The sequence below is a fragment of the Zingiber officinale genome, chromosome 6A (assembly GCF_018446385.1).
Source record: "Zingiber officinale cultivar Zhangliang chromosome 6A, Zo_v1.1, whole genome shotgun sequence".
Lineage (NCBI taxonomy): Eukaryota > Viridiplantae > Streptophyta > Magnoliopsida > Zingiberales > Zingiberaceae > Zingiber > Zingiber officinale.
In genome coordinates, this window is record NC_055997.1 from 103961503 (window position 1) to 103976130 (window position 14628).

At 34.2% G+C, this 14628-nt stretch overlaps 1 protein-coding gene across 1 annotated transcript; it reads right to left on the bottom strand.

The window, feature by feature from the left end:
- Positions 1–1268: 1268 nt before the first annotated feature.
- Positions 1269–13330, bottom strand: LOC121997217 (protein PECTIC ARABINOGALACTAN SYNTHESIS-RELATED-like). The gene is made up of 11 exons (XM_042551513.1): positions 12942–13330; positions 12578–12628; positions 12372–12462; positions 6065–6138; positions 4919–5007; positions 4256–4375; positions 3743–3859; positions 3420–3563; positions 3227–3350; positions 2912–3103; positions 1269–1833 (listed from the first exon to the last, which is right to left on the bottom strand). Exons 1-11 carry the CDS (start codon positions 13266–13268, stop codon positions 1474–1476), a joined length of 1689 nt encoding a protein of 562 aa, XP_042407447.1. The 5' UTR covers positions 13269–13330; the 3' UTR covers positions 1269–1473.
- Between the last annotated feature and the right edge of the window lie 1298 nt (positions 13331–14628).

Consider the following 14628-nt stretch of genomic DNA (forward strand, 5'->3'; position numbering starts at 1 on the left):
CTGCTATACGTTGTAGCAATTAGGGCTCGTACGTTGTAGCTATTACACATTGAAGTAGCTAATTGTCCAAGTAGCTACTACACATTGTAGCAGCTAGGGCTTGTACATTGTAGCATAAATCTTAATACAAAATATTGTACAGAGCTTCAAAACAGTAAGTGGCGTGGAAATGCTTACAATTGAGAATGGAGAGAGGTGCTAAGCAAAGCATTGTCAGCTTTATTTGTAGTGACAGTTTGGAGAACTTCCAGCTAGCCCGAGAACAAGCATACGGTTGTGCTTAGCTTGCAGTGTCTTTACTTTGCTTTCTGGTAGGAGCGAGAGCGACGGAAAACAACGACAAAGGAAGGAGCAAGAGTGAGAGCGAGGGACATTTAGATTTGAAAAAGTCGAGAAATTAAAAGTCGAGCTACAAGTTTTGAATAGAGGAGAGAAGGAAAGAGAGAATAAAAAGAATTTAATAATGTAAAGAAATAGAATTGGCAACGCCACGTAAACGCATCATTCATGATCACACGTGCAAGAGTATCGGATAACCTATATATAGAGAGAGAGAGGGGGGGATTACCAGGCAGATCACATGAAAAAGGACCAGGAGTTGAGCTAGTCTAATTCAAATGTAAAGTTATAGAGTTCGAATGAAATGAACTTGCTTCAGCCGAGGTAACCAAAGTGAGAATAGGTTCCCAGTACACGGGAATTTCGATGGTTGTTCCGTAGGCTTTTAGGAGATTTTGATTTTTCTAAAATGGACTTGACAAAAAGGAATTAGGAGAAATGAGGTACTGACAAGTGGCATATTGCCATCAGAATATCTGTTATGCTTTTCAGCTGCTGCAAAGTCACCAAAAATGAAATATCACGCTTAACTCCTTTTGGAGGCACACGCTTTATAGGCACGCACCACCATCTCTACATTTCACAAGGTTTGTTGACAATTTTAACCGCATCGCTCTGCAAGTAATCAAAGTTATAATATTTTCATATAATCAGATTTAGCTTGATGTAATAGTAAAATTTAATCAAACGATGATTACTTCGACCACCTCAAAAGTTCTACTCGCTGTATGACAAAAATGGCTGTTTATTAGCTAAAACAGGAAGATGCTGATAACTCACTATAGCTTAGTAGTACACTGCATCATTCGAGAAGAGCTGAAACTTGACTTTACAAATTTGATCAACAAAAACAGCATAACAAACTTTGAGTACAAAGGTTGCTTTTTTACAAAAAAAAAAAAAAAAAAAAAAAAAAAAGAGAGAGAAAATAAAATAAACTTCTGATCTAACATTTTAACTGATAATTCTCAGGAGTAAATTTTGTAGCAACATCAAATCATCTTTCCTTTCTGGAAGAAGAGTTTAGGCCTACCACCAGTTATGATTCATTTAAAAGACAAATTATGAGAAAGAAAACTGACAAAAGTAAAAACAGAGAAACAAGTTACACAAAACTGATATTGGTACTTTTGCTCAAGTTCTGCACATGCATGGAGTTAGAGGATTCTCCCATATGTCATAGTTGGGGAACGTTTCTTCAGGAAGGCCAGTCCTTGTTTGGTGGGTAATCACAACATCCTCCAGAAAGGTTGCCCAACCCATGTAGGGATCCCCAAATGATTTTGACATGAGTCCCTTGTCTGGTTTTATCGACTTCAGTCTATGGCCCATGTAACGGCGAGCTCCTATTATTAGTTTGGCAAAATTGCCACCATGTGTCATCACAAACACATCTGACTTCAAGCATACCAAAAAATCTAGGGCAGCCAAGCTAGTCACATGCTTCCTGAAATGGTCTATTTCTTCTATGCTCGCTAGTTCCTCCTTAGTAACCTGCAAGGAACAAAAAGGATTGCTTAATTGTTCTTTTAACCTCAGTTATTAACTGTTAAAGCTTGTTCCAAATGAAGCAAGATAGGTCAGTAGCACTTGAAAAACATTTCAAAAGCTAAATAAACCACTTGGAACTTTATGGAAAATAAGAAAACTAACATTAAAACCACGCAAAATGCTTCGCAAAAAAAAAACTTAAGGCTAGTTGGTCTGCGATTTTGGAAGAAGACAAAGTACACAATGACAATTTTCCCAGAAGAAAGCTTTTCTTATATTGTAGGGCAAAGAAAGAAAATAAGAATAAATTTTCATTTCCTTTAGAGCTTTTCAAATGTAGGAAAATGTAGGAATTATTTGACCTTTTAGAAAGATAGATTGGGAAACAAATTTCTTTCATACAGTCCAGATGATGAGATGATAAATATACAGTGGTCTTTTCAATTTCTATTCTACTACCTGGTGACATGATATGATTTTCTATTGTAAATCAGCCACAGTTTAAGCCTGCTTTAATTTGATTGTGAGGGGTTAGAATATAATTAATGTATGAGAAGATAAACATATGAATTAGATCAATTTCCTAATAGCTCAAGCTTTTGGAAGAGTTCACATTTAATTCTTGGTTGTTCTGTATTCTTTCCATCACTGCTCAAAAGAATACATAACTAAAAGGCCTAAAAGAAGTTACTAACACCTTTTTTTTATTATTTTGAACTCATTGTGTTAATCAAAAGTAACAAAGATTCAAAAAAAAAAAAAATCAAACACAGTTCTAAAGCTCATTTTGAGTAGCTGAATGTTAAAAAAATTGAGGCAAGTTGATCAATGCAAAGTTATGGCCTAGGTAGCCGTGGTCTGCTTAGGTTGCTACAATCACGAAACCAAATCAAACTAGCTTCATAAAGGTATCAAAACTCCAAATCCTCATTTGTCAAAGCCACAAAAAGTGAGACAAGATAGATGCAAATATCTTTTTAAGGGAAAAGCTAAAAGTATTTATTAGTAGAAATGAAGTTTTCACCATATCACCAGTCTAACTATTACGTTTCTAATTTAACTTAGAGAACTGATGCATTACCAGATTTGGAAACATATTTCTTAATGGTGCCATCCGGTTCTTTCCACCATACACTTGTCCTGAAGCAACATATATTTGTGTTTCCTTGGGATATCCCATTGCACGTAATATAACAGCAACCTCCCCTGGTTCAAGAGGGCAACGACCTTCCTTTCTTTTCTGAAGTGCAAGTTGCCAAAGATGAGATCCATTCTGCAACAATATGCTAATTAAATCTAACCTAAATTCACACAGAAAATGGATTTCTGCAATAGTTTATTCTAATAATAACATAAGAGCATCATGTCTTCAGAAAAGGTTATTATTTGCAATCACCTTGTACCGTCTTGGCCATTCTTTCTGTCTATATGCTGCCATCATTGCTTTCTCCTCTCTAGTTCCAACAAAATCACAGAAGGAGAGGCCTACCATTCCCTTCTCAAATCTCAGATGAAGTGCCCTGAAAGAAAAGAGCAAGAAGTTTATGTTGAAGGTTAATTGTTGTTATTGCTGAAGAGGAAGATGTTACATGTATGGGTTCACACTGCCAGTGCGATTTCTCATTCTTTCTGCCAATTTATCAGCCATTTCCTCAATCTCAGGTAAAAATTTTAAGGCATGATAGTTAACTTTACACCTGAGCCTGTTTATTTCTGGTGGAACATTGTCATACCTGAAAATGGCGTGAACAAAAGAATTTTGTCAATTACATATGCTATGAGAACAACACATGACGACATGTTTGTGATTTTATTCTAATGTAAGGATGCATGAAATGCTACAATAATTAGAGAACAGGCAAGGAAACAATGAAAAGTGAATGTATGATTCATTTTAGCAGTCATCACTTACCCCAACCTATCAACAAAAGGCTTCAAAGCCATTATCTTCTTCTCTTTGATCCTAGGAAGTACATTGTCAATATAGAAGTCTGCTGATGCATATTTTGGAATGTTCTTCACAGTTCGTCTATCATGAATACCACAAACTGTTAGTGCTACATTATTAAATTTATATAGTTCAACCCAATGCTCAGAAACTACATATAAGATAACCTAGAATTAGTTGCTGCAGTGCAAATTTTTTTTGTTGAGTCTGAGAATGATCAAATGAGAACATGACAAAATGCATAATCTCAAATAGTCAAAACAAACAAGTTACAGAAGTTAAGGGTCGTGTATAATAAAAAATATCCAATTCTGAAACGTGATGAATTAACAATCAGTCCTGATTCACATGAAGCATAGAAGTGAAAACTGAAAAGAGCGTTAATAAGATTAGAATATTACTAATTTACAACAAAGAATTAAGAGAAAAACATTACTAATTCACAATAAAGAATTAAGTATAAAACATGTATAGAACCTTATACTGGTGAAGAGCTCTGCTTTGTCTGTAAACCACTCGGGAATATCTCGTATAATTCGTACATCTTCCTTTAAATATTCAATGAAATGATCAACATCAAATATATCTTCAAATTTCCTGTATGACAAAACCAAAACAGCAAATTTGGAAATGTCATTGAACGTATAGAACTTAAAACCAATCATGACAAGCAAATATGGGGCCATAGATGAAAAGACAAAGGATCTACTATCTTCACTTCAAGGGATAGCCAAATATGATTTACAAAACATGCAAAACATGACACATAATCCCCCTGATTTTGATCTGTTTTATCTTGTTTGCAGTATTCAATTTTATACACCAGCAAATTTTCTACTTGATCATTCAGAAATGAAGTCCAAAATCTTGCAGGTTGCAAAAGATATCCTGCTATACCTTTTTATATGGCATGTGAAAGCATATTATTGCTGACTTTCCAATAATCAATAACTCGATAATTTTCCCTTCCAGCAAAGTGCAAACATCCAATTGACAATATTGTTATTAACTAAATAGATTATAATTTAGTTAGGAGAGTATTAAAGTCAAAACGATATACAACCTAAATAACACACTGGTTTTTGGATGGTTTTTGCATTGATAATGGAGATGCAAGGGCATTGACCAGGAAAAACTCACGTCTGATCTTTCCAAATTTGATCTTGCTTTAGTACTGGCAAAATAAGAGTTGCGCCCATTATCTTTGCCACAGCAACAGCATTGCATATCTGCAAAGAAACCGATTAAGAAGGAAAATGAATTCACAATAATTTGCAGAAAATAAAAATCAATATATGGATGTTCCCAATATCTTCACATATCATGTCAGTATACAACACAACCTAGTCCAATAAAGTAGATACCTTTATTTCGAGATTGAAATGATAGAACGATTGAGCAAATATGCCAAGACAAAACAGCATCAGTCTTGGTATTTCAAAGCAGAGAGTATACAAGCTTTGACCATTTTTACAATATAGACTATTAACATAACAGTGACACAGACATTGCACATGCTTGACCAACCAAATGCTTCCTAGTGTCAATCTACAGCGTGCTAGTAGTAACTATGTAAGAGAAGCATGTGCCTGCACTGCCACTAGAAGGTTGCAAGTAAAGTGAGGGTCAGTTTAAAGGTTAAGCCAGACCTTTTGAATCTTACATAAAATCTATTGACAGGACAATATGCAATGTTTTGCTAGATGGATGGGACAGATACATGTAAATCAACTGATCTGCAAAATATTTGAAAATCATTTTCACGTTCAGAATTTTTGAATATCCATGGTTGCTCACTCTAGAACACACCCTTCACAAGCTAGGAACATGAAGGTGTCATCCGCTGTTTTGATTAATAGTAACAAGTAGAGAAGCTAGGTCAAGATAAAAACTAGCACATATTCTCCCATGCGACAGACTATGTCGTCAATAATATAAAGAGCTAACAGGAAACATGATATATTTCAGCATCAAAACTTTGGCTATATGGGCAAATCCCATGAATTAAACTTTCAAGAGAAGCTAAATGGCATATCAACAACAGAAATGACCAAATCTTCTGAACCTAAACCTTAAAGTTAAAAGGAATTCAATTTGCATCAGCTCTTTTGATGATCCTAAATGTTCAAACTAGGTCTAATCATCATTTAGCATTTCTAATAATAGTCCTAGAGATACATATTAAACAAGTCTCATCAGTCATTCAAAATGTACCAAAGTGTGAGCAAAAAGCTCTAAGAAAAGTGACATAAAACACAAACAGAAATGATGAAAAAGAGTACACACAGCTATACGTTGTTGGTTAAGACCACCCTCGGCATGGATGAATATGTAGCCATTGGTTTCATTCTCAGGAGGTACTGAAAATGAATGAACCATCACTTAATCAGCATGACAAATAGCATGCAAATAGTAAAACAGAGTTTAATATATGAGAAACAAGGAAAATAAAGTTGGCAACAAAAAAAATCTAGATCAAAACCTCAAGAAACCAAACTTAAATAGCATCACATGTAAAAGAACTTAAAAAGATACACAGCATAGTTAAAATGAAGTGAAAATATAGGTTACAATAGTGTATGTACATGAAATAGCATATATGCCTAGGTACGCAAGTATATGAACATGTGAAGAAAACATCAAGCTCATTCAGTTATTAAGCCTGCTAGATTCAGGTACTTATAGCACAGTGACCATGTTGAATAATACTCATGACAAGAAAGTTAAGTGAACCAAATATTACAACAACTAAATCTTATCCCACTAGGTGGGGTCGGCTATTGTGAACCAAATTTTAGCATACAATTAATACTATGGCATCATCATAGGCATGCACCTAGGTTATGACTCATAGAATGTGGCTAAGAAATAAAGTTTGATGTAAAAGCTCAAAAGATACTTTATTTTTGAGGTTGCAAGTGCAAGTGTACTATACCAAGTCAGAACAGCAACAACGTTAGCCACATTCCACTAATGAATTTGTTCTCTACGTTACTAGAATCAGCATGATACATATCAAAAAAAAAAAAAGCATTACATGTTTCACTATGCGAATAATTATGTACAAGTAGCCCCACAGGTTGGCGCAGTTGGTAGATGGGTGTTTGCCCCAATAAGTCTTGGGATCAATTCCCAACGAGTGCGAAAATGCATCATTGGTGCCTTACATCCCCTATGCAAATAGGTCGCTGCACTAAGACAAATGCCCCCCATGATTTACGCCCTTCTAGAGCGTGTGGGGTCAGCTTCACCTTTTTTGCCCCATGTACAAGTATAAATATAATATAAGCTCACAATGATTGGTCCTAAGCCCGGATGAGAAAGGATGGGAGTTGTGTTAGGTTTCTAGCTAGTGTTGACTTAGGCTAATGTTCAATGAATGGATTCATTAAACTATTGTGTTAATGCTAGCTTATTCCCCATAAAGAACGTGTTGCAGAGTCCGACTATAATATCTCGGCAAGGACTACTGTATTTCCAAAACTCATGTAGTGTTAAATTTGCAAGAATTCTTACACCATATGTTGGATAAGAATAAATATTATAAGAAAACTAATGGTCTAAAATTTAGAACATGAAACATAGGAATGCTCACTCTTAAAACAATAGAGGCAATAGATACAATGATTAGGAGAAGAATTAGTATTTTGTATGTACAAGAGACAAAATGAATAGGAGAAGGGGGCAAAGATGATAGAGAACTCAGGTTTTAAGTTATGATACACAAAAATGAGTAAAACAAGAAATGGAGTAGATATTGTTATACATAGTTCATTAGATGAAGTTGTAAAAGTAATTAGAATGAGATAGGATTATAGCTCTCACAATAATAATAACGAAAGAAACTAATAACATAATTAGCATATTTACATTAGGATTAGATGAAGATACCAAATCTGCGTTTTGGGATGATTTAGATAAGATATTACAAAATATTCCACCAAACAAAATGACTTTAATAGGAGAAAATCTAAATGGACATATTGGAGTGAAAAATAAGAAATATAATAGGATGCATGAGTTTGGAACAAGAAATAAATAAGGAAAAAATTATATTTGATTTTGCGATAGCATATGAAGGGGAGCCTTGGCGCAACGGTAAAGTTGTTGTCATGTGACCAAAAGGTCACGGGTTCGAATCCTGAAAACAGTCTCTTGCAAAAAGTAGGGTAAGGCTGCGTACAATGGATCCTTCCCCGGGACCCCGCATGGCGGGAGCTTCGTGCACCGGGCTGCCCTTTTTTTTTTTTTTTTTTTACGATAGCATATAAACCTTATACTAGCTTATACGTTTTTTAAGAAAAGAAAAGAATACTCAATTACATTGATCACGTTTAAAAGTAGGAATAATAAATTGCAAATTGATTTTCTTATGGTTCAGAAGAAGGATAGAAAGATTTATAAATATTGCAAGGTTATCCTGGAAAAAACTTAACTACCCAATATAGGTTAGTAATGTTATGTTGGATATATGCCTCAAGTAGTGGAAGTTAAAGGATGAGAAGTAAAACACATTTAAGGAGAGGGTAGGAGTAAGTATTAGGAGAAATATACGACGACTCGAATACGACATGGATAAGATAATATCAAAGTTGAAAATAATAGCAAAGAGTGTACTTGGTAAGTCAAAGGGACGTGCACCACCATGTAAAAAATCTTTGTGGTGGAATGAGAATGTACAAGAGAAATTGAAAAAAAAAAAATGAACTTATAAGGCATTATAAACTTGTATGAACAAGGAAAACTAAAAAAATATACAGTAGTCAAGAAAAATGTGAAGAAAGAAGTGAATGAAGCGAAAAATGAAACTTTTGAATATTTATATTGAAAATTAAATACAAAAGAAAGAGAAATTTAATACAAAAAAAAGAGAAAGAGACATTTACAGAATAACTAAAACAAGAAATAGGAAGTAAGATGTATTAAAGATGAATGCAATATAGTACTAGTAAATTATGCGGAAATAAAAGAGCAATGGATGAGGTATTTTTATCAACTTTTTAATGGAGGTTTAGGTAACCAACTTAACTTAAGGAATTAAGTAAGTCAAATGAGTATAGAAATTTAATTTTTTATCCTAGAATTCAACTTTCAGCTTCAAATGAAATGCAAAATAAAAAAGTAGTTGGACCAAATAATATTCCAATAGAGATATGGAAGTGCCTACGGAAAATGACTTACAAAGTTATTTAACTTGATATTAAAAAAAAAAATGTCTAAGGGTAAATACTCTACTTCCCTTATATAAGAAGGGAGGAGACGTACAAAATTGTGCAAATTATCGAGGTATTAAACTAATGAGTCATACCATGAAACTTTGAGAAAAAAATAAAAAAAAAAATTAAGAAGAGACCACGAGATGACCGAAAATCAATTTGAATTCATGCCTAAAAGGTCGATAATAAAAATCATATATCTTCTCATGCAACTAATTGAAAAGTCTAAACAAAAGCAAGGTCTACATAAGGTATTCATAGACCTAGAAAAAGTTTAAGATAGAGTCCCAAAGAAATTATATGAAGAATTCTAGAAAAGAAAAATGTTAGCATAGTATATATTAAACTAATTAAGGATATATACGACAATGTAACGACCAGAGTGAAAATTTCATGCGGATTAACTGAAACATTTCCTATAAAGACAAGGTTACATCAAAGATCAACTCTAGTCTCTGTCTTTTACATTAATTATGGGCGTACTCACTAGACACATCCAAGACACGGTATAATGATACATGTTGTTTGCTGATAATATTATTTTATTAGATGAGACACGTGAAAGAGTAAATACTAAACTTAAACTTTAGCAAGAAACATTAAAAGTGAAAGGTTTTAGGCTTTGTAGAGTAAAGAAAGAGTATATAAAATTTAAATTTAACAATATTAGGCATAATAAGATAACTGTTAAGATAGGAGACACCGTATTGTCTAGATGGAAAGCTTTAAGTGTTTAGGATCTTTTTTGCAAAAGGATAGAGGGATTAAGAGATATGTCAAGCATATACTACAAGCAGGATGGTTGAAATGGAGGAGAGTGTCGGGTGTTCTATGTGATCATAAAATACCTCTAAAATTTAAAGGGAAGTTCTACAAAACTACGATTAGGCCAGCTATGTTATATAGAGTTGAACGTTTGACTATGACTCGAGCATATGAGCAAAAGATGAGAGTTGCAGAGATAAGGATGTTAAGGGGATGCATGGACATACGAGGATGAATACGATAAAAAAATGAAAATATTAGAGAGAAAGTCAGGGTTGCATCTATTGAGAGAAAAATCTGAGAGACACGTTTAAAATAGTACGGATATGTACTTAAAGGACCAATAAATGCTCCAATTAAGCGATATAAAACTATGACAAATATGCACATCAAATGCAAAAGAGAAAAATAAAAAAAAAAGTCTTAGTTAGCAACAATAAAACAAGATAAAATTTATTTAAATATACACGATGATATAGTAGGGGATAGAACTATAGAACGATTCATATAGCCGACCTCATCTAGTAAGATAAGGCTTGGTTGTCATTATTATTGTTGTTATAAATATGATATAAAAGGAAGCATTTAAGCAAGCATGTATTATCTGATTAATTTAAGGTTAGATACTCATGTTTCTTGATCTTTTCACTTATTAAATTGAATACAATGGACTTTATGATAAACTACTTACGCGATCTCAACTCATAAGGGTCCAAAATTAATCAGTATAAAGCTGAAGCAGTTTGAACAAGGAGACTAAAGACTCAATTATAGTATCTTCATAAACCAACAAGAGATTATCAATTATTTTGCATGAAAGTAAATTTCAAACAAAACAAGCAGCAACAATACCAAATATGACAGCAAATCTTAAAGAATCATAGAGGAGAGAGAGTAAATAAAGGATAAATAATATAGCAGCACTTTGAACATATTTCATAGAGATAGTTGAATTCACCAAAGAGAAAGATGATCTAAGGTAGACAATTGGATCCCTTTTAAAAGTTCCAACCAAGCATAGGAGGGAAGTGGAAAGTTATGAAGTGCTTCATGGAGAAGATAGCTCCGGCACTTGTTCTATTATATCAAAAACTCATGAGCAATTTGGTGAAGTTTATTTTCTATGATTTAAAAATGTCTTCTCCAATGGAGGAAATAACTCTAAATGCTTCCATGCGGAGCTAGCATTGTCTATGCATCAATTATACTCTCAACCTAAAGATATTGTTGCACCATGGAGGGAAGAGCAGGCACTTGAGTTGTAGATGCACAAGTAGTAACCAAATCAGCAGATAAAGAGAAAAGCTCAAATTGTCCATTGATATGGCAGTTGGTCCTCTAAATTGAAAATTGGATTAATGCTCAATTTAAGCAACAATCTGATCTTTCTCACAATATGAAAGTATTAATATAGTGAGCAAAAGTCTTAGCGGTCAATGAGAATGCTAACAAGTACATAGTATCATATGATGTACTCCTTTGTTTAAGATATGCATCAACTTATAATTTATAAGTTTTATCACTTGTTGTTATTTTCCTCCTGACATGGTATGAATCACTCAAAAGAATGAGACGTGGCAAGTAGAGAAATCTAAATAATAAATAGGTCGACAAGTTCTAGACTCATAAATGATTGCAAAAGGACATCTAGAATTGTTATTAATCGACAAAATAGATATCTAAATTCCCAACAGTTTGTCCACTAGGCACCTAAGAAAATTTCCTAAACTACAATTGATAATGTTGATCTAGTCATCAGTTTGAGATTAAATGTGGATGAAAATATAAGTTGAGTCAAAATAGCTTCTATTCAAAAAAAAACCTCATAAACTTAAAATTCTTCACTGACATCATTGGCTCGACAGTCCATGCAATCTACCAACTTCCTTAAAGGACATCATATAGAACCTAGCAACAACCACTAACATGGAATCATGACTTGCATTGGTAAAGAGTAAATATAAAACATGGGCAATAGACATTAGTGTGCAAAATGGTGTTTTCTTAATGGCCTTGGTTGTCAAGCACACACAACATTGAGATATGTTCTAGCCACATCTCATCTTAAGGATGACAAGTAGAACCTATCAAGAATGAGAGCTAGAGTCCTGTCTTTCCCAAATCGACCGGTGCAATCACTTGCTTATTACCATATCTAAAGGTCTCTAAGTGAGGTTCAAGGAATGTACAAGTGTCTAGAGCTAAATAGGTAACTGTACCTAATCACAAAGTAAATCTAATCATGACAATTTTCATCCTTAATATCTGAAAAAGAAAATCATCCCCAATGTTAGAAAAAGTGGGACACTCAACCTTAAAACCTATTATTGTTGTTCACTCTATGTAAGGCTGCCACAAATTGAACCAATGCAAGTGGATGCTTTAAACAAACTCATACTTTGGAAGGAATTCAACCCACCTAGCGTGTTTAACACCTTTTTTTTCTCTCTTTTTGATTATATGAAGCACAGTGATGTCTCGATTTGAAGGTCCCAGTAATAACTTTCTTATGCTTTCTAAAAATCAACACCCCTGACCCAATTGAGACATGTATATAATCACTTTCAAACAGAAACATATCTCATTGATAGGAAAAGAGGGAGAATACTTGCCTGTAATACCATTATCCCAGCGTTCAGCACATGGTTTCCATGAGGTAGTAGAAGAATAAGGATTCTCCCAAAGTGATGGAGGCTCCTTCACCTGTAGCAAGGAATACAGAAGAAGAAAAAACAATTTAGGCCAACAATAAAGGAAAGATGTTTCTACAGCCATGAAAATCCATGTTTAAAGATGATTATAACAACTGAAAACTTACACGTGGACAATGAAGTGTGATCCCTTCTTTATGGCACAAATAAGGTGCATTCTACCAAAAAGACAGAACTTAGTCATTTGGACCATCTCATTTCGCAAAAGGCAATCAAACAACTTATTGAGATCCATGGTAACTTCAACACCAATATACTAACGGAACGAGATAAAGATAACGAGAAGAAAATGAATCAATTGAGCGCCGAGTGAGAGAGAGAAAAAGGATAAAAAAAAAACATATCCTTTCGGCTAAAATGGGCAAGACAGTAATCCATACCAAGTTTACTACTGCAAAACCTCCAATTGAAGTAACAGGATACAAATCAAACAAGCGCGTCAAGGAGTAATGCTAAGGAGAAGGATCTCACCAGCCGACTCCAAAAAGAGGGGAGGGATAGTAGGCCAACCAACACAAGAAAGGCGAGGAATCCAACGAGGATCCGGTAGGAGTAAGAGGTGGACACCCTCGGGTCCTCGAGCGCGAAGAGGGATCGGATGGGGGCAGGCAGATTGAGTAGGGCTGAGGCGAAGAAGTGGCGGTGGGGATCCTTGTCGTGATCCCGGTCTTGATCTCGTCCGCTTAGGTCGGTGGCGGCAGCGGAGACGAAGGAGTGGGAAGCTTCCTCAACCTTGGCAGGGGAGGCGCCGGCGGAGGCCCTGCTACTCATGGAAGCCGAGTGGCGGAGCTCCGCCATATCGCGCTCGCCGCTTCTCTCTCCCTCAGTAAACGATCCAGCCCGAAGTAGCGGATTCGATGGATATTATTTTCATGGAAATACAAATTAAAAACTAAATATAAATTTTATTTTTTTTTTCAGTTTTAATCATGTAAATGAGTCAGCTATAATCTGTTTCCCCTAATGGTGAAATTGCACATGCGGATGAAAAATTTATATGAGTCGAATCAATCAAAATTAAATGAACTAAATAAAATTGTACAAATACAGTTACGTTCTAGGTGGCTAAGGTCACTCAATTAGTAGAAAATGTACCTACTATTATTATTATTATTAAAATAGACTAATCTTTTTGTTATTTATTTTTTTATTATCAACTTATATCTCTTTTTTCTTTATAAATTCTAAGATTTCATAATACAATTTGTTATCCTTCTTTTTTTTCTACCTCTTGCTCTCCTCTTTATGTTGTATTTTTATATTCTATTTGTATTTTTTACTTTGTTTATGTGGTATCAAAGTCAATCCATCTCCTCTCATCACTTGGTGAACTGTGGGGGAATTTTAATTTCGAAATTCTTTAAGACAACTGTAAAAGAATTATATTTTCTTTTATTTTAACTACTGAATCACCTTGAAACTTTGAGAGAACTTCCTCACATCTAAGGCTACAATTTGAACGGTGAAGATTATATTTTGAGTCCTTTAAATCCACCTAAAGATAAAAAAATATGATTAGTGATTCTGGTACATATATTGCTTTTATTGTTATAATGATGACTGTAAAAGATAATTCACTTTAGTCTATTAGTGTGAAATTAAATGGGCAAAAATACTGCTGTTGGAGTTATGTGATCATATGTAAGGGTATGTTTCGGCAACCTTTATCAAACCTGTAAGTAGTGACAATGAAAAATATGCAGAACAATTAGATATCTAAGAAGCTTGCAATTCAAAAATTATCATTTAGATCAACAATTCTGTGCTGCAATTGATAGACGTCCAACTTATAAAGTATGAAATTGCCAAGGAAGTTTAGGATCACTTGAGGAATTGTATACTCGATCTAATTGTATAAAATAGTATTAATTAAAGATAGACATTCATGCTTTATAATAAAATAGTATGAGTGTTCAGTAATTTTACTCTGTAATGTCTAACCTTTTGGATCAGTTAGCACTTACAGAATCTATACAATTATGAGGTTTTACTCCATATGTTGCTCGTAGGGAAGAACAACGCTTGGTTTAGTTTCTAATGGCTCTTCGAGATGATTTTGAGGGCCCTCATGGAACCATTTTGCATTGCAATCCACTTCCTTTTATTAACTCTGTAGTCAATGAGATGTTAGTTGAATAAATTCATCTAAAGTCTCGAG

Coding starts and splice junctions, on each gene's coding strand:
- LOC121997217 (XM_042551513.1), bottom strand. CDS start 13,268: ATGGCGGAGCTCCGCCACTCGGCTTCCATGAGTAGCAGGGCCTCCGCC. Junction 4,376..4,918: donor CAAATTTGGAAAGATCAGAC/GTGAGTTTTTCC, acceptor TTTGTCATACAG/GAAATTTGAAGATATATTTG. Junction 3,860..4,255: donor GAGCTCTTCACCAGTATAAG/GTTCTATACATG, acceptor TATTCATGATAG/ACGAACTGTGAAGAACATTC.